The following is a 19,446-nucleotide window of genomic DNA, read 5'->3' as shown; positions in this document are numbered from 1 at the left end:
AGTTGAGGCTACACATTATAATCAGTAATTTATCGTTTTTATTTTGTTATTTCAGTTGTAAGAATCGTTAGAAACAACGGATTGCTAAAAATTAAACGGAGGAGTTTGGGAAGATAGGGAGAGAAGAAATAGGTCCTTGATACAATTTTAAGGATAATTTGCTAATATAAGGATTGCTAATAATATTAAGATATAACGAAGTACTATTATAGTACTTGGACGACAATCACGGTTTCATTTCCAATTGCTACACAAAAACGTTAGTTTTAGGATTACCATTGGGTAAAGTACGTCCAACTATCATCTCAGTTGTCGGATTATAATTTCACTTAAGAAGGTCGTTCAGTTGATTACAGTTTTGACTGAGAATTGCTATATATAATTAAAACACAAGAATAATGGATTTGCCCTCCTCAAATATAGGTATTGATCAAAAAATGCCACATGAAGCACAGAAGCAGCACGGTGATAAACACAAAGACCTGGACAAATGTTACGAAATATCACCTACTCAACCGCTGAGCTTACATCCGACTAGTTCAAGGACTCGATCTATGGGTAACTTAATGGAGGATAGATCTAGGAAAGTGAAGATGTTTGAAATGAAGTTGCGTGAGTTTTCAGAAACTTCTTCAATGAAAACATTAAACACCACCGACAGTTATCATACTGCGGGTTCTGATGATAACCTTGAAGGTTCACCAAAAGTTCAGCATAAATATTTAACATTAGGTGAGTCTGTAGCTACTGGCAATGATCCTATGAAAACCCCGACCATCCATTCCGCAGTTAAAAACGGAATTTTTCAACTCGATGCTTCGAATGATCGGACTCTAAAAGTCACAAAGGAACATGTTCTAACTCCTACATCAAATGTAAATCCTCCTGCAGTATCGCAGCGTTATCTGAATGGTCTGGGGATCTTAACTGTTGATGATAGCGTTTCCGATGAGGGCGACGTTTCTTCGGGTTCGCCCATATCAACAACGAAAAAAATTCAAATATCATTTAATTCAGATTTACATTCTCCAAAACGTAAAGAATATATTGATGTGTCTACGCGGAAGACTAGTCTGGTTCTGCCGGGGGAAAATATTTCTGGCATTTCCTCAAAACTCCAACTGAAACAGCCTAATTTGCCTAGACCAACAGACTATCGAAGTGTGGACAGATATCTCGAAGAAAATGAATCTACTCTGGCGAACGATCATTTTTCAAGTGAGGGTGATACTACCTATAAAACGTTGGTAAGCGAAAGGCCACAGAGTTCCAAGAATTTTGCGGCAAGAATTTCAGCTGCTAGCAAATACACTTCAACAAGCAGCTCTGAGTTACGTATCAGTGCTGAAAATCTGACATATTTGTTCATTATTTCCATTCATTCCTTTAACGCTGAAACCTTAGACAACAAAGAAGACATTAATATATGCTTATCATTTTCCAAGAATGAACTCGCATTTGTGCACACGGTGGACGAATCCGGGTGGGGTGAAGTGACGTTAGTCGATTCGAGAAAACGTGGTTGGGTTCCCTTCAACTATTTTGCTGATGTTTTAAACAATGAGCCTCGGGAGGTTAAGAGTAATTCCATGGACACCCTAATTGAGAGTAGGAAACCGTTAGAGAAGCTATTATCTGCTGCTGGTAAGTTTCTTGTCCAATCTCAAAATGCGGTGTTACTGAACGAGATTGAGCCACTTCTAGATAACATAAATGAAATAAGAGATGGTGTAAAAGCTTTACTTGAGGGTACTAATTGTGTGTCTAGATCTAATGATTTAGTAAAATCTAAACCAAGCATTAGAAGCTACAGGAAAAAACTTTTAGGAGATTGGTACAATTTAATGCTCAAGGCTGATCATTATAAAAAGTCAGTCGATAGTGAGAAAGTTTTATTATTGGAGCATATGGTTTATGCGGTACTGAGCCGGTCATTCTCCTTTTTCAATACTTGGGCTAGAGAAAAACGTACATACGATTTGGAAAAAGCTTCAATGAGTGCCTTAACAGATAATAACAATAATTGCTTAAACATTCAAGAATCCCAAAGCTCGTCATCGAGATCCATTCCTCGACATAGAAGGAAAAGCCCTGTAAATAAAGAATCTGCTAAACTCAACTCTGGTCAATTAATTCATTATTTGCGTCAACCTCCATATGCTATATCAAGATTAAATGAAATACATGAATTATTATTTTCTTATATTGGGTTGATTCTTGGACGCTTGGACATGATTGAGCATAATTCGGCTGGTTGTGAAGTATTTGAGCTCCTTGTTCACCAAATCATTTTACTGTTGAGAGAGTTATTGTACATCAGCAAAGCGTGTTCATTGATCATACAAACGAGATACAATAGCGCCTATGAAAATAACCTGGATCATAACTTAGACCCTTTATTATCCCTTGTGTCTGAGCTAGTGTCATGTATTAAAGTTTTCGTTACTGATACTATTAATGAAACATATGAAACCAGCCAACTGGTTGTAAAGGATGAAGTCTATCGTTACACACCTGAAGGTGCACACTTGGTTGTGATCATTTCGAAAATGAACCGGTTAATTAGTAATGCTATTAGCGGTTGTAAAAGTTATTTGAAGTTGATAGGTGACTTCCAATTGGAGAGCGAAAGACAATATCCTAATTTTGAGAAGATGAGAATGAATTCAAGCCAATTTATTGAAAGGTGTTCAAAGGGATTATTGAAGAATTTAAATAAAAATAATTCTTTTCTATCCTACGTGAAAGAAAATGAAGCCACGTTAAAGAGATCTCCCTCTTATTCAAGACATTTAGCTAGGTTTTCTTCCGTAAGGTCTGGTACGGATGGTGTTTCTTTGTCTGTCAATGGTAGCCAGTTTTTGCAGGAGTTTTTGCCTGAATGTCAAGACTTTCATAAGGAGCCCGAGTTTATTCCATATAATGCAGAGGACTCCTTTTATGAGCAAGATAATCTAGATGTTATAAATAATAAGGATCTTATGAAAAACGAAATGCTATTTGACAATGCTGGTAATCTTGTTGGTGCTTCATTTAGGGCCACGGTCTTTGTTTTAACTAATGAAATGGAATATGAAAATGAATTTCTGTTATCCACATTTTTACTAAACTACAAATCTTTTGGGTCTAGTTCAGCTTTGGTAGAGGCTTTGGTAGCTAGATTTGATATAGCAGACATATCCGCTAAATTTGAAGCAAGGGAAAGTAATGGTCAATATTCATCAAGATCTGCACGGTTGAAAAGCAGAAGGAGGAGGGTTTGTAAGGTATTTAGAACATGGATGCAAAGCTTCTGGGATTTCAAAAACGATTATATGTTTTTAGCCACAATGATTAATTTTTTTAACGAGGGAGTTATTATAAAGTTACCAGCTGAATCAAAAGAATTGATGGAAATAGCTGCAAGATTATGCAGTATTGCACCTTCCATGGACGGTATGTTTATGGAAGATAATATTCAATTAAACCCCATATTGATTATTCCAGGCAATAGAGGATCTATTTTTTCAACCATGTCCAATTCAAGTAGATCATCGGTAACTTCTGTTGATGAGAAATTCATCGAAGAATATGAACTGACAAAACTACCATCTAGTAGTCATAGTTCCCTTTCCCTTCCTCTTCCACTGTTGAATACGGGTGCAGCTTCTTTAATAAGCAAAAGGGAACTCTCTGAGATAAATAAGTTGGTTTCTCAATATGATGATCTAGTGTTGACACCCATTTCACAAGCTTATGACGATATTACTCAAAAGTTAAACTTAGATATGGCCATCAGTTTATGGGATGCATTAATAACAAATTCTAAGCCCCAAAAAATTCCTGAAGATTCGTTGATCGGGCAATTCAATATTACTGATTATAGTTCATTAGAAATTTCAAAACAGCTAACGATAATCGAATCGGCTATGTATTTAACCATAAAGCCTTTTGAACTTCTTAATGAAGACTTCAGCACACAAAACAAACTAGGTTACAAGTCTCCGTCTCACTTTCAAACTATATTAAATTTCACTAACTTGCTATCTCAATATGTTGTTGAATCGATAGTTGGTCCTAATATTCCTCCCACCCATCGCGTTGAAAGATTAAAGAACTGGCTAAGAATTGCTCTGTCTGCCCTATATTTTAGGAATTTCAACTCTGTTGCGTCAATTATCACTTCATTACAAAGCCATACCATTTCTCGTTTATCCATTTTATGGGAAACACTATCTCAAAAGGATTTAGATCTGTTTGAATATTTATCCAAGATTATCCATCCAAACAACAACTACAAAGTATATAGGACCAAATTGAAGAGGTTAGTTGAAGATTATTCTCCAACAGATGTAATGGAAACAAAATCACGGGTTCCTGTAGTACCGTTTTTCAATTTGTTCTTACAAGATATTACATTTATCAATGAAGGTAACTCGACCTTTAGGAATCCAGAATCTTTTAGGCCCCACAAGATTGTTAATATCGACAAATACTTTAAGATCACTAAGACAATTTCTACTGTTCAATTTTTCCAAGTTCCCTATGACACAGAAAAGAAGAGTGTTTTTGGGAAGCGCGATTCCATTTTTAATATGTCTGGTGAAGTTGATGATTCAAGAAGGATAGAGCCAATGCCGGTACTCCAGGAATTTATATTATATGAATTGTTCCGTATCAACACATTATATGCCGCGAACCATGACAGAGGTTATGAATTAAGTCTAAGGTTGGTACCGCCTGCTGACTGAAGCTGTTCATGAAATAACGATGTATTTGGGGATTCTATTCCCACTTAGATGTGTACCAAAATTTGTAACCTATACATAGTAGGAATAAAGACACTAGTATGCGAAAAAATTCATTAGCACACACTAGAAATGTATATACTCAAATATATATACTGATATAAAATACAATTGACTGTGAAGCATGTTCACTTAATAATAAATATAAGCTGCGATTGAATTCTAACGCAAACCGATTCATTGTTTGCCACACAGCTTCCCAATGTAGTTTATGGCAGAACCAGCTTTGAAAAATTCAACCTGGTCTTTTGACATTGTATGTTTCGTTTTAATGCTAAACGATTCGCCTGACGACTTGATAATCTTTAAGGTTAATTCTCCACCATTGGCACCATACTTGGCGACCAAATCAGGCAAACCATCCGTTTCCAGAATGTCAGTAGAGGATATAAGATCATAATCAGATTCATTTGCGAAAGTCAATGGTAGGATACCTTGTTTCTTCAAATTTGTTTCATGAATTCTTGCAAACGATTTTACCAGAATTATTTCACAGCCTAGAAACCTTGGGGATAAGGCAGCATGCTCTCTTGCAGACCCTTCACCATAATTGTTTTCTCCAATGATAGCCCATGGTTTATTTTGACTCTTCCATTTCATCATCAATTCCGGAATTCCATACTCAGTGCCATCAAAGTCGTAGGCCTTGTTAACTTCCCCAGTTTCTTTATTTTGAGCACCAATCAACGTGTTATAAGATATATTTTCCAAATGCCCTTTATATTTTAACCACACACCAGCAGCAGAAATATGGTCCGTGGTACATTTGCCTTGAACTTTTAATATCACGTTAGTCCTTAATTCTTTGCCATTCCAAGGTTTGAATGGCCTTAGCAGTTGAAGACGATTGGAGGTTGGGGACACTTCAATTTGAGTCTCTGGATTCGGAACTGGGTCTGATGGTGGATAAAAGCAATCCCGTCCTTGCTCAAATCCGGCCGAAGGCAATTCTTCACCAACAGGGGGCTGGAATTTAAACTCAGAGCCATTTTCTAGTTTAATCATATCACTCAGCGGGTTGAATTGTACATCACTAGAATAAATCATAGCAGTGACCATTTCAGGAGAAGTTAAAAAATTCATAGTATTCCTATTTCCATCGTTTCTAGCCCTGAAGTTCCTGTTGAATGAAGTCAAGATAGTATTTGTTTCTTGTGAAGCCTTTGAAACATCTTGACGATCCCATTGGCCAATACACGGACCGCATGCATTTGATAATACTGTGGCACCATTCTCTTTAAAAGTATCGATCAGCCCATCCCTGTGGAGTGTGGCTCTAATTTGTTCAGAGCCCGGGGTAACAAAAAATGGGATTCGAGGCTTCAATCCTACAGAAGAAGCCTGTCTAACAATATTAGCTGCTCTACTCATGTCCTCATAAGAAGAATTTGTACAGGAACCAATAAGACCTGCTGAAATCTTTTGCGGCCATTGTTCCTGATTACATTTGATTCCAAATCTGGAAATAGGAGTCGACAAATCAGGTGAAAAGGGACCGTTTATGTGTGGCTCAAGCTCACTCAAGTTAATTTCGACCACTTTGTCGTATTCTGCACCTTCATCGGCAGACAAGAATTTGTATCGATTCTGTACATATTCGGAAGCATCTGCTAGCGAGGCTCTACCTGTTGCTCCCAAATAACGTTTATGAGCTTCTTGGAACGGGAAGATTGACGTTGTAGCGCCGAGTTCAGCACCCATATTACAGATAGTAGCCATTCCGGTACAAGATAGAGTTTTCAAACCGTCGCCAAAATACTCTATAATGTACCCAGTACCTCCGCGAACGGTTAACATCCCAGCCAATTTTGTAATAACGTCCTTTGGAGAGGTCCAGCCACCTAACTTTCCCACCAACTTTACACCCAAAACTTTAGGTGCCTTCAGCTCCCATGGCGTACCTGTCAACGCATCCACAGCGTCCGCCCCTCCAACCCCAATTGCAATAGCACCTAACCCACCCGCATTAGGAGTATGAGAATCCGTTCCCAGCATCATCAGGCCAGGCGCCGAAAAGTTTTCCAGAACAACTTGGTGAATGATACCAGATCCAGGTCCCCAAAACTGAATACCATACTTCTCCGCACACGACTGTAGAAACCTAAATACCTCCTCATTCATAGAAATCGACGATGCCAAGTCCTCAGACTCACCATCCTTCCCTACAATTAGATGATCACAGTGTATGGAAGCAGGAACTGCCGTAGAACTCAATCCAGTCGCCATGAACTGCAACAATGCCATTTGCGCCGACGCATCCTGCATCGCCACACGATCAGGATGCAACTTCAAATACAGTTTACCCCGAATATCCTCCAACCTACACGAAACCAACGACTCCTCGACATCGCACAAGTGCGAATACAATACCTTCTCCGAAAGCGTCAACGGTGTATGATTCGTCACCTTTCTTACCTTACTCAAATTGTCCAGCAACTTCCCATACCGCGGGCTACGTGACTGCAGATGATTCGGTATAATCGACGCCAGCACCTCCTTTAAAGCCTGGCCATTATGCCCCGCAAACCTCATTGTAAAGTTCTTTTCCACACTTGCACTCTTCCAGAACCAAAAAGATCCATATACTGACAAACACGTCGAGAGTGCAAACTGCGAACTTGGATCTTACATATAGCCTACCATCTATTTATTTAAATCCCTTGCTAGCCATTATATAGCTAAACGCTCTGCCTGATCTCCATACAAAATTCCGTCGGAATTTTTCATCTCCAGCCAAAAAACGCTCCGCTCGAGAGCCATTAAGACTTCCAACTATTCCAAGAAAGAGTCATTCAAACCTTCTACCATTTAGGGCAGGCCGCCAAATATCTACATTTTCGAAATGTACAGATGTACCTTCTGTCAACGGACGAACTTCCGGGTAACAAGTATCCGACCAAAAATTTCCGTCGCTTCCGTTCGTTTAACGAACGGAAGCTCAGTTAAAGTTCTTTCACGTTTCTTTTTCACCGCATGCGCAAAAGTCGTTGCCAAGCATGATATACAGGCACCTTGTTTGCAGGCTCATTACAAAGAAAGATTCGAAGTAAAAGAAGAGAAGAGCGAAGAAGCGGAGAAAGTGGAGGATCCTGGGAATACTTATACTTGGAAATCACCCACGTGTGTATATTTCTGAAGAAGATCGCGAGAGCTATGCAATTGGTATAGCTCAAGCTAGGGTTTTTACTTTAGCCAATGAGGACGAAGCTTCGAGGGATTCTAGTCTTTTTGCATGTTGAATGAATGACACTGTGTGAAAAGCAGGACGGAAATCAGGAGCTAGGGTCCTCTTTGTAATAAATGTACTAGAATATGAAGAAGACAAGATTCCAGGATTTTTGTCTTTTTTTTGGAAATAGGATTTTTATTGGGATATTTAATGGTAGTTAGTTAGTGTTGGTACAGCGTGCAAAGTATATAATACCAATGCACCTACATATATATATATACTGTATCGTATTGTATTGAAGGTTCAATAGCAGTTGATATAGCCGTTCTAACCGTTTCTTGAGAAAAGAAATAAAAAAGTTTTGGAAACAGTAAAAAGGTTTGATTTTTCGGTGAACAAGGTTACATAGGTGCTATCAGTATAGCTGTCTGTTAGAAAGGAGAGAATAGGAAAGTTCTAATTTTGTATACTAGTCGGGTAAAATCAGCAATTTTTAAGAATTATTTTTTGATCGAGACTACAAAAACCAATAGGTTTTTAGAAAAAAGGTTTAGTAAGCCAGTGGAGTAGTTGAGTGTTATGAAGTTCTCCCGTTCTTTGAAATACAATGCAGTCCCAGACTGGCAGGATTACTATTTAAAGTATTCGCAGCTTAAGAGGTTAATTTATTCGTTGCAGTCTGAAGAACTTAAGCTGGATGCGAGGGAAGGTGAGGTTTTAGGACAGAAGGAAGGTACAGTGGGGCAGAAAGGTTCTAAACTGAAGTCATTTTTTTGGAGAGGTGGGAGTGGTGATAAGAATGAGTTGGAAAGCGGGTTTGAGTTGGAGGACTTTGAGGAGGATACACGGGAATTTTCTGGTGACAAGGTAAAGAAGACTAGCAAGTTCCTTTTCGATGTTGAGAACAGGCGTTCCTCTGTATCCAGCGGCAATACTCTATTTAATCCGCAGGAGATATTTTTATCAAAGCTGAATGATGAAAAGCTGAAGATAGATGCGTTTTACAAAAAGTTGGAGGCTCAACTGTATAAACAAATTGAGACTTTAATTAAGGACTTAGAGAATGCAGGTTCGGGAAGGTGCAGGAGGATTTCGGATCAGGAAGAGGCGGCTGAAGGTCTACTGCCTGTGAGCGAGGTGGAGATTGAGAGTGTTGCTCCTTCGAAGCCCTCAAGACGATTGTCTCAGAATGAAGCTCACGAACTATCTGATGAGGAAGAGGAAGAAGAAGAAGGGTATTATGAGAATAGTGCCACTCAACATACTGTATTGTTGGATCACTCTGAGTTCAACATTAAATCCCAGCAGAGATCCATTTTGAAGAAGAAAATTGTTGATTTATATGTGGAGCTATCGCAGGTCAAGTCGTTTATCGAGTTGAATCGTATAGGGTTTCTCAAGATTACTAAGAAATTTGACAAGACTTTTACAGCAAATATACGTTCGCAACTAATAGAATCTGGGGAATTTTTCAATGACACATATGTATTTCAGACGGATACTTTAAAGACTTTGGATGGTCAAATCAACGATTTGGTAGAGTTTTATACTGTTATCACGGAATCCAAGGATGTCGAAGAATGCAGAAATAAATTGAGATCACACTTGCGTGACTATATAGTTTGGGAAAGAAATACTGTGTGGAAGGATATATTGGGATTGGAGTCTACTATAAACAACATTGTGGCTGTTGGTAAACAAAACGGTGAAATTTCAAATGCAGATAACATCTTACACATCGATTATTACAGTTATCAGCTTTCGAAACCAATTCGATTTCGTGGCTTGGTGATTAGCAAATTAACGATACCGAAATTGTTTTTCGGTATAAGGGCATTAAAGATATACTTGATTGCACTTTTAACCATTATCTTGCTTTGCGTTCATACATTTGATGACAAGGCTCAACAACGCTGTATGGCATTGGTCGAATGTGTAGCACTATTATGGGCCACTGAAGCTTTGCCATTGTTTGTCACTGCAATGCTGGTTCCACTCTTTGTGGTTCTGTTCCAGGTGTTGAAGGATGAGCATGGTACCATTTTAAGCGCTACAGCTGCTTCATCCCGCATTCTTTCGCAGATGTGGTCTTCAACTATCATGGTCTTATTGGCTGGGTTCACTCTAGCAGCTGCTCTGTCTAAATATAATATTGCACGCATATTTGCGTCTTATTTATTGACCGCTGCGGGAACCAAGCCAAGAAATGTCCTTCTCGTTGTAATGTGCGTCGTTTTCTTCTTGTCCATGTGGATCTCTAATGTTGCCGCTCCAATGTTAACTTACTCTCTAATCCATACCGTTTTGAGGACGCTAAATAGCGACACACCGTTCGCTAAGGCCTTGGTTTTAGGTGTTGCTCTTGCCGCTAACATTGGCGGTATGTCCTCCCCAATTTCTTCGCCGCAAAACGTCATTTCAATGGACTATTTGAAACCATATAATGTGGGATGGGGACAGTTCTTTGCAGTATCTATGCCAACATGTCTTGTTTCCCTTATTTTAGTATGGCTGTTGTTGATACTGACCTTCAAGATCAATACTACCAAGTTGAAAGCCTACAAACCGATCAAAGATACATTTACTCTGAAACAATGCTTCATCATTATAGTAACGTTGGCTACTATCTTTCTATGGTGTGTATTGTCGCGGATCGAAACAACCTTCGGTTCTGCAGGTCTTATTGCAGTTATCCCAATCATCCTGTTCTTTGGTACAAGCCTTTTAACGGCACAAGATATCAACAACTTCCCGTGGTCAATTGTCATATTGGCTATGGGTGGTATCGCGCTAGGTAGCGCAGTTTCATCCTCCGGCTTATTAGCCACAATTGCACGCGCCTTGCAGCAAAGAGTTATGCACTACTCTCTTTACTCTGTATTGGTTATCTTTGGTCTTGTTATGCTAATAGTTGGCACTTTTGTTTCACACACAGTCTCAGCTATCATCATCATCCCTTTGGTCAAAGAAATCGGAGAAAACTTATCCAATCCAAAGGCTGCACCTATTTTGGTCTTTGGCTGTGCTCTTATTGCCTCCTGTGGTATGGGTTTGGCATCCTCAGGTTTCCCCAACGTCACTGCGATCTCCATAACTGATGAAGTCGGAAACAGATATTTGAATGTCAACACCTTCATAACCAGAGGTGTTCCTGCCTCTATATTGGCCTATCTCTCTGTGATAACCCTGGGGTTCGCTATAATGAACTCTGTCATACCTAATCCAACTTAACGATCCCAACTTGTATGTCCTTGGTTCGCACTCAGTTTGATTTCTTTATCTACACAAACTGCTCCTAGAAAGGACTCAGCACCGCAAAATAATTCAGTCACGAACACCTACATGCGCAAGCAAATAACAGATATAAATTCAGGCAACATTGTCGCCCTGAAGTGTCTTCATGGTCATTGAGAATTAAGTAGTTTAGTTGAACTTTTATCATATCACTATATACGTAAATGCTTCTTGTTTCCGTTCATTTAAGACAACTTTTATCATCCATCAAGCGGAAATTTTCTACCCTAAGAAGAGTTGTTTAAGTTACATAATTAATCTAAATAGAATTGATATTGGTTCCTGATTGCATATTTGGTTATTTATTTTCTAGTTTTACATTCACCTGAGGTAGCAGGACGTATAATTGTGAGGTAGTTACGCATTATTGTCGCTGGGTAGATTATAAATCCTGATATTTTACTTCATTACTGCTACTTTCCGTTCCTCGCAGCTGTCTCTATTGAAGGTGAAATTAATTAGTTACTACAAATGAATAAGTTGAAGAGCCAGGATAACGTTGTGCACGGGGGACCATTACTGGAGGAGTTAGAGGGGACGCAGACTAAAGAAGACGTGGCATCATTGGACAATTGGCAGGCGGAAGTTGATACTATACAGACCAACTTGAATTCATCTGAAGATTGTGCCGTTGGCACCCTAGTCTCTGAAAATAGCCTTAATGAACAGCCCACAAGACTGGTTGCTTTTTCAGATGATAGTGATTCAATGTTGGTTGACGCGATCCCATCTTTGGAGGAGCAGCGAGTTATTGTTAATAAGCTTTGGGAGGAGTTTGTAAAGGCATCTACGGAGGGTGACAAGATGTACATCGTGCCTAGTCAGTGGTCGACTAAATTTTTGGATCAAAATCAGACAGATTATACTGCTTTAGGGCAAATGGATATTAAGTCTGTTGTTTTAGATAGAGCTAATCTGATTCTTGCGCCCTTCGATCTGAATCCATATATTGCAGTTCCTGAACCCGTATTTAACCGGTGGTATGAATGGTATGGAGTGACGGAGGGTTCTTTCCCATTTTACACAGTGCTTGTTAAAGATGCCGGGGGTCAATTGATAGTGGAGTATGATAGACCAAAGTTCATGGTACATTATTTAACCATTAATGAAGACACACAAAATTATAAGTGTAACGCACAGGTTCCCATTTTTTTTACGATGTCTAGGTTAAGTACTATGGAAGATGTTGTTACCAGGGCAATGAAGTTATTTTGTGAAAGAGAATCAAGTGTTGATATCGATGTAACTAACTTTAGAACGTGGTATATAAAGGATAAACCGTCAGCATCCGAGAATGTTAACGACTACCTAACGACCAACTATAAAATAAAGCCATCCACGTTCGTAGAGTTTCCCATGAAGCACTTAATCAAATCTGAACAACTCTCATATTCAATCAAAGACTATGATTCTGAAACTATTGACCTTGCTGTGGAACTAAAACCTCCTGCTAAGAACCAGCATTGGGCATCTAACTATTACATTTACAATCAGATGACACCCTCAAATGGTACTGTTGGTTTAGGAAATCTTGGAAATACATGTTACATGAATTCTGCGTTACAATGTCTTGTTCATATTCCTGAATTTAAGGATTATTTCTTGTACAATGCTTATGAGAAAGAAATTAATGTCGATAATCCCTTAGGTCACAAAGGCCATATTGCTTGGGCATTTGGAACTTTGATCCAGTCTTTATTTGGAAAACGAAATAACCTCATCTCGAGTTACTCTCCCAGACATTTTAAAACTACAATTGGCCATTTAAACTCCATGTTTGCTGGATACCAACAGCAAGATTCTCAGGAGTTTCTCGCCTTTTTGTTAGATGGTTTGCATGAAGATTTGAACAGGATTGTAGATAAGCCATACGTTGAAAAACCAGAATTAAACCCTACAGATGATGTGACTGAATTCGAGACCATCAAAAAGTTAGCGGATGACACATGGCTTAAACATAAGCTGAGAAACGATTCGGTAATTTTGGATCTATTTGTCGGCCTTTACAAATCAACATTAATTTGTCCCACATGCAAAAAGGTGTCGACTACGTTTGATCCTTATAATGATTTAACTTTGCCGTTACCTGTGGACAGTACTTGGTCAAATAAGGTGCTCATTTTTCCACATAGTTCTCCTCCATACACTTTTGAAGTCGAGTTAAATAAAACCGACACTTATTGTGACTTAAAGAAATATGTTGCAAGATGTACCGGTATGAATACAGCAGATCTGCTGGGCGCTGAAGTATTCAATCATCAATTTTATAACAACTATGAAGCTTCACGTGCCGATTCACAATACCTTCCAATCCATGAGTTAATAAGTGACAGTGATGTAGTGGTATTCTATGAAGTTCCCAGAAGTGAGAATGATTTGGTTGTACCAGTTATGAACACCGTGATTGAAGATGGATTCAGGTCTGCGAAATTGTGTGGTTTCCCGTTTTTCATTTCACTTTCTGAGGAAGAACAATCTGATTATGGCGTCATATTACAGAAATTAGAAAATGCATTTATCCAATGGTCAGGTGGTTTCACAGAATTTACATTAGCATCAAAGAAAAACGATACCATTACATTGGACCAGCTACCCGTATTGCAAAAAAAATATCCAGGTTTACAGCCGGAAGCTGTAGCAACCGAGTTAAAGTATATCAACCCTGAACAGCCTCCCGAAAAGTTCTTTAAAATAAAGATTTACGATGGGCAGATAAATAATCAGAGATCTAGATTTGCTTCTCAGCCATATCCTAGGTCTGCGCGTAACGATCTTTGGACACCTGAACCTCATGTGACCTTTAGTAAAGTTAAAGATATCACTGCAAATTTAGATCAAGTTTTATGGGATGCATATAACTATGCTTCTATCGGTTTGGAGGGAAGCGTGGAGAATCCTAACATCGAATATTCCGGTTGCAATAACTTTTGCGAAAGCGAAGATGCTTCCATATTAAATGTAACCTCTCAAAATATTGGACCTCATACGCAGTCGTCTGATTCAGACATGGATATCGAAGTATCCATCGACAACCAAGACTTACAAAAGGCTGAATCTAGTGAAGAGCATTCATTAGATCTAGTTGCAGATACCTTGAACGATATTCCTCGCGAGAAACTAATTAAGGCTCAAAATGCGATTATCTGTGAGTGGAATAGTAAATCGTATGACGAAGTGTTCAACAGTTCATTAAAGGTTAATTGGGATTCACCTGGGGAAGTACCTAATACTGAATTAGAAGCAAGTAAAAGAGAACGGAATGCCCAAGAAGAGAAGAAGATTACATTGCATGATTGTTTAACATTGTTTTCAACTCCAGAGGTACTTGGAGCTACTGATTCATGGTATTGTCCAAGTTGTAAAGAGCATCGCCAAGCAACAAAACAGATCGAGTTATGGAATACCCCTGATATTTTACTGATACATTTGAAAAGATTTGAAAATCAAAGGTCTTTTAGTGACAAAATTGGCGATATAGTGCATTTCCCAATTACAGATTTGGATATGTCACCATATCTTGTCTATAAGGACGATAAAAAAGGTACCATCTATGATTTAATAGCTGTTGACAATCATTATGGTGGCCTTGGAGGTGGTCACTATACAGCATATGTCAAAAATTTTCTTGACAACAAATGGTATTATTTTGACGATTCCAGAGTAAACGAAACAGTTCCCGAACGTAGTATAGCTGGTTCTGCATATTTGTTATTCTATAGAAGACGGACGGAGTCTAATTACGTGGGAAGTCAGTATTTATGTGATATTATAAACAAATCTAGACAAAAATATGATGAAAGAATGAAACAATTCAACGATGCTGTGCTAGATTTGTACACTGAAAGTAGATCTGATAATGAGGATGAAAGTGAACACAATCAAGAACAATCTTTAGAAGATGAGGAAACAGAAGATGAAGATAAACGAGAAACTGTACATTTACTTACTCTTGCGGATGGCAGAGTAGACCAACGTGGATCTATTCCAATCAAAGGCATGATTAGTCCAAATAGTGACTATAGTATAGCTAGCCTGGAGGTCGGCGATGGAAGTAGAGTTAGTGGAAATGATGAAGACAATCACAACAATAGCAGGAGGAAGTTGAGGTTGTTGCAAAAGACGTATAATTCACAATCTTCTGATATTGCATCGCCAGAATCCACTCCATGCTCATCGACTGGGTCAATTTCTGACGAGAATACTGAAAACACGAAAATAGGCCCAACAAGAAATGAAAGCATTCCTGATTCCCCATCTGTTAGCTAGCTTAATTTTCAACTTATCCTAGATATCTATCTAGTCCATATTCATAATTTTTCCATGACTTCTGCATAGCTTGGTATACTGTTCGATGCGCCCTTTCTAGTAATAGCTATCGCACTTGCATAGGCAGCAAACTTCACAGCATCGTGCAAAGTTGACCCATTATATAGCTGCATCACGACACCGCCTAAGAATGTATCTCCAGCGGCTGTTGTATCTATGACATTATCTATATGAGTAGCAGGAAAATAGGATATGTCTGACTGTGTCCTTGACGTATAGATAATCCCGTTTTCGCCTAATGTTATAATAATTACTCCAGGCCCATTGCTATTAAGGACTTTCCTACTCTTAAATTCTTGCGCTATCATGGTATAGCCTTCAATTAGATTAGTCTCAACCAATGACTGGTAACGTGCTACATCATTGTTATCGTACAGAGATGAAAGTAACTGTAACGCCTCAACCTCGTTAACAACTAAAATGTCAACCGCCTTCCAGTCAAGGGGATCCAAATGTTGAAATGGAGATGGGTTAAACACTATCAGATGTTCAGGTCTGTTTTCTCGAAGCCAATGCATAATTGAGCATGGGTCGGGGATTTCATGTTGTAATATAACATATTCTTCACTACTCCCACCTTTTGCGGGGAAGACTAATTGAAGTCTCTCCTTATCAAATACGGTTTTCATGTTTGCCCCACTTACACAAATAATTCTATTCTGCCCACTCGATTCTTCAACCAAGATGGTAGCAGTACCAGTTCTAACATCATCATGCCTCCCGACATATTCCATATTAAGACCGCTTGTTCTACCAACCCTTAACAGTTCGGAACCAAAAGAGTCTTCCCCAATATTCCCCACCATCCTTACTGCCTCCGCAATAGAGTCCGGTTTTAAATTACTCAATGCAATTGCTTGATTCAACCCTTTACCTCCTACGTGCGTTTCGAAGCACTTTCCAGATATTGTCTCACCCATGTTGGGAATGTGATCTGTGAAGGTCACTAAATCATAGTTAAGCGAACCAATAACTGTAATACCCATATTGCAGCCTTTAAAAACTCCCGGTGAGAACTGAACCAATATTCTTAGCCCGTTAAGTACCTTGGAGTAGCGTTACAGACCTAGATCACGTACTTATATTAATGAGTGATGAATCAGAAATGAGATCTGCCCATGTATGTGAATCACGTGACGTGTAGTAGATCATTCTGAATGATTTTTTTTCATTTTACATGAAGCTCATACATTGAACTAAAGAACATTCTACTCCATTATGTCTGTCCATATCAGTAATATAAGATGTCTGAATCGGTTGAATTCACTCCTATCGTGTTTCCGCCTCGAGTTTTAGCCCGTATATCTCCGGAATTATCCCTACAAAGGCATCTTTCTCTGGGTGTGAGACCATGTCTCCGCGCGTTTGAAGAGTTTAGAGAAGTTGAAACTAGTGATGGGAACCTATCAAGATACAGTCCTAAATGTAATAATACCAATTCAAACAATATTCTTGGTTCCAATGTGTTGAAGTCGGGTAGTACGATTGTAATAACTTCGATCACGGGTGGTATTGTCGAAGATACGCTTTCGAGTAATGAATTGCAAGAGGACGACGGTTTTGAACCTAAAGAATCTTCAATGGGCACTTACGATAAAAGTGACTTTGCGACAGTTTATCCTGTTGTGGATATAGAGCGCGGAAGAGTTGGTTTACCAACTGATGAGGAAATGATTATATCACAAATGTTACACGATGATATCCGAAGTTCTGGAATAATCCCCAAAAAAGCATTAGAAGTCATATGCGGAATAAGAACCACAGATAGGGACGGTAAGCCTGCTATTCTTTACCCTGATTCTGATGATATGGAAAGCGCGGATTTGATTAAAATTTTGAGCTATAAGCAAACAAGAAAGTGGAACTATTGCTTATACGCAAAAATCAAAGTTTTCAGTCGTGATGGACCGTTGTATGAACTTTGCTGGAACTCGTTAATGTATGCTTTGCAGACCGTTCAATTGCCTAGAGCTTTTGTTGATGAGCGTGCTACGGATTTAAAAATTCCCGTGAGAACCCGTGGCCGTACGGCGACAATCAGAGAAACATACGATCTTCTGTGTGACCCAGATCAAAGTGTACAACTATCATTAAATAAATCTAACATTGCATACGCTTCTCGTTGTGGAGTTATCGATGTTGATCCCGACGTGCAGTTGCCTGAAGATGATGACCAAATGGAACTAGATAGACAAAATACTATCTTGGTTGCAGATTTGCAAGGTGAGGCTGAGGAAACCTCTATTACATCGACAATATCCGTGATCACAGATGCTGATGGAAGCTTTAAAAGTGTGACGCTTATTGGAGGCACATCAAATGTCAGCCCCGAGATCATCAAAAGTGCATTCAGGCTAGCTAAAAAAAGGTCTCAAGATCTAGCATCCAAGATACTTTGATTAGTAGATGACTTTACTCGAGTGCTGCAAAAAAAGTCCACCACTCCCGGTTTATAGAAGTTGCATATTCCTTGTACGATTAATGAGAATTATTAAATAAGGTGTATATGAATAACGGGACTATTTGAAAAACTACAGATATCATTACTTAGTACACAATCTTCGCTTGCTCGTCCAACAGAGAATAGTGTACATCTGAAGATTTTATCGATTAATAGTTTACAAGGTATTATTGAGATGCAAAATCATCGCACATTATCATTCAATCGAAATGTGCCAAACTGCAAAGCTTTAGCACTAAATCATAATCTATAAATTCAGCGCATAAAACTCTTCTTTTTGTTCTTTGGCTTTGGTGAAGGTGATGGCGTAGCCACATTTTTCACGTCAACATTGACATATTCGTTAACTCTTGCAGCGACTCCTCCGCGAACTCGCTTTACCACTCTAGATTTCTTCGTATTCTTACGTCTGTAAACTTCAATGTAAAATGCAATAAACAAGAACAAATAAGAAGAGATGATCGCACATCCGGATATCGCAGCCGCTGTAGAGGCAGAACAGCCACCATAATGCGGTAAACTAGGGAAATAATCATGAGCAACCTTCATGTATACAGCAAAATAAATAAAGCCAATATCCAAAATAAACTGGATGATTTGGCATCTTGTGACCCATTCCTTCCACCAGACTCTAATGCCTCTTGCTGCTAAGAAATAGTACCAATACATAAGAACATGAACCGCAAGGTTTAAGGTAATTGGAACCCATGAAAGTGTACTACTACCTGTCATTTGCGTGAAACATAACAATGCAGTGGCGCCATGATGATAGGTGTGCAAAAAGGACAACTTCTTATGTTTCAACACCAAAAACAAAGTATCAATAAACTCAACGTATTTGAGAAGATAATTCATGTAATACAATGTAACGAGAGGTTGAGTCCAAGTACCAATATTGCACATAGCATAAAACAACCCATGATTGACTATAATAGGAATTATCTGCTCAATCATCAAAACTAAAAGAAGCAGCGAAGCACAAGTCAAGAACAGATTGTGTAATTGAAACAAAAAGTTCAACTTAAATGGCTCAGAGTTCTTTAACACTGCTCTGCCGCCAAATATAACAACATAGTACGTCGCAATAGCTGCAATAACATGCTTTATATCACTCAAGGGCAACTCCCCAGGAACAAAGTAGAATTCATTAGGAACATATCTACCCTTGGTGATCAAAGTAGTCCATCTGTTAAAATAGTCCCACAAGTAAATATTGAAAAATGGTCTATCCACACATGGTATATAGGAAATAATTTTTGGATACTTTTCCAAAATCGTACTTTTGTGTGTATGAAATAAGGATAACATATTCATATCACTTCAATTGACTGAAAAAGTGCTTGGATGACCGTCAAAGCAATACCGGCAATTGAGTTCAACAATTCTTCCTAATTAAATAGCAAAGTGGG

General features: G+C 38.7%; 7 protein-coding genes across 7 annotated transcripts; 4 read left to right on the top strand and 3 right to left on the bottom strand.

Annotated features, from left to right (window-relative positions):
* Positions 1–398: 398 nt before the first annotated feature.
* On the top strand, positions 399–4,730 carry BUD5 (Ras family guanine nucleotide exchange factor BUD5; the record flags this gene model as incomplete). The annotated part of the gene is made up of 1 exon (XM_003648203.1): positions 399–4,730. The coding sequence occupies one exon, from the start codon at positions 399–401 to the stop codon at positions 4,728–4,730; it is 4,332 nt and encodes a 1,443-aa protein (XP_003648251.1).
* A 234-nt stretch (positions 4,731–4,964) lies between these two features.
* On the bottom strand, positions 4,965–7,319 carry ACO2 (aconitate hydratase ACO2; the record flags this gene model as incomplete). Its single annotated transcript, XM_003648202.1, has 1 exon — positions 4,965–7,319. The coding sequence occupies one exon, from the start codon at positions 7,317–7,319 to the stop codon at positions 4,965–4,967; it is 2,355 nt and encodes a 784-aa protein (XP_003648250.1).
* Positions 7,320–8,535: 1,216 nt separating this feature from the next.
* Ecym_8141 (uncharacterized protein) lies at positions 8,536–11,187 on the top strand (the record flags this gene model as incomplete). Its single annotated transcript, XM_003648201.1, has 1 exon — positions 8,536–11,187. The coding sequence occupies one exon, from the start codon at positions 8,536–8,538 to the stop codon at positions 11,185–11,187; it is 2,652 nt and encodes an 883-aa protein (XP_003648249.1).
* A 534-nt stretch (positions 11,188–11,721) lies between these two features.
* Positions 11,722–15,516, top strand: UBP12 (putative ubiquitin-specific protease UBP12; the record flags this gene model as incomplete). The annotated part of the gene is made up of 1 exon (XM_003648200.1): positions 11,722–15,516. One exon carries the CDS (start codon positions 11,722–11,724, stop codon positions 15,514–15,516), a length of 3,795 nt encoding a protein of 1,264 aa, XP_003648248.1.
* A 41-nt stretch (positions 15,517–15,557) lies between these two features.
* Positions 15,558–16,562, bottom strand: RBK1 (putative ribokinase; the record flags this gene model as incomplete). The annotated part of the gene is made up of 1 exon (XM_003648199.1): positions 15,558–16,562. The coding sequence occupies one exon, from the start codon at positions 16,560–16,562 to the stop codon at positions 15,558–15,560; it is 1,005 nt and encodes a 334-aa protein (XP_003648247.1).
* Positions 16,563–16,820: 258 nt separating this feature from the next.
* RRP43 (exosome non-catalytic core subunit RRP43) lies at positions 16,821–17,975 on the top strand (the record flags this gene model as incomplete). Its single annotated transcript, XM_003648198.1, has 1 exon — positions 16,821–17,975. One exon carries the CDS (start codon positions 16,821–16,823, stop codon positions 17,973–17,975), a length of 1,155 nt encoding a protein of 384 aa, XP_003648246.1.
* A 317-nt stretch (positions 17,976–18,292) lies between these two features.
* On the bottom strand, positions 18,293–19,351 carry Ecym_8137 (elongation of very long chain fatty acids protein; the record flags this gene model as incomplete). The annotated part of the gene is made up of 1 exon (XM_003648197.1): positions 18,293–19,351. The coding sequence occupies one exon, from the start codon at positions 19,349–19,351 to the stop codon at positions 18,293–18,295; it is 1,059 nt and encodes a 352-aa protein (XP_003648245.1).
* Between the last annotated feature and the right edge of the window lie 95 nt (positions 19,352–19,446).

The sequence above is a fragment of the Eremothecium cymbalariae genome, chromosome 8, assembly GCF_000235365.1.
Source record: "Eremothecium cymbalariae DBVPG#7215 chromosome 8, complete sequence".
NCBI classification, from domain to species: domain Eukaryota; kingdom Fungi; phylum Ascomycota; class Saccharomycetes; order Saccharomycetales; family Saccharomycetaceae; genus Eremothecium; species Eremothecium cymbalariae.
The sequence above is the reverse complement of the archived record's forward strand: the minus strand, read 5'-3'. Positions and strand labels throughout refer to the sequence as shown.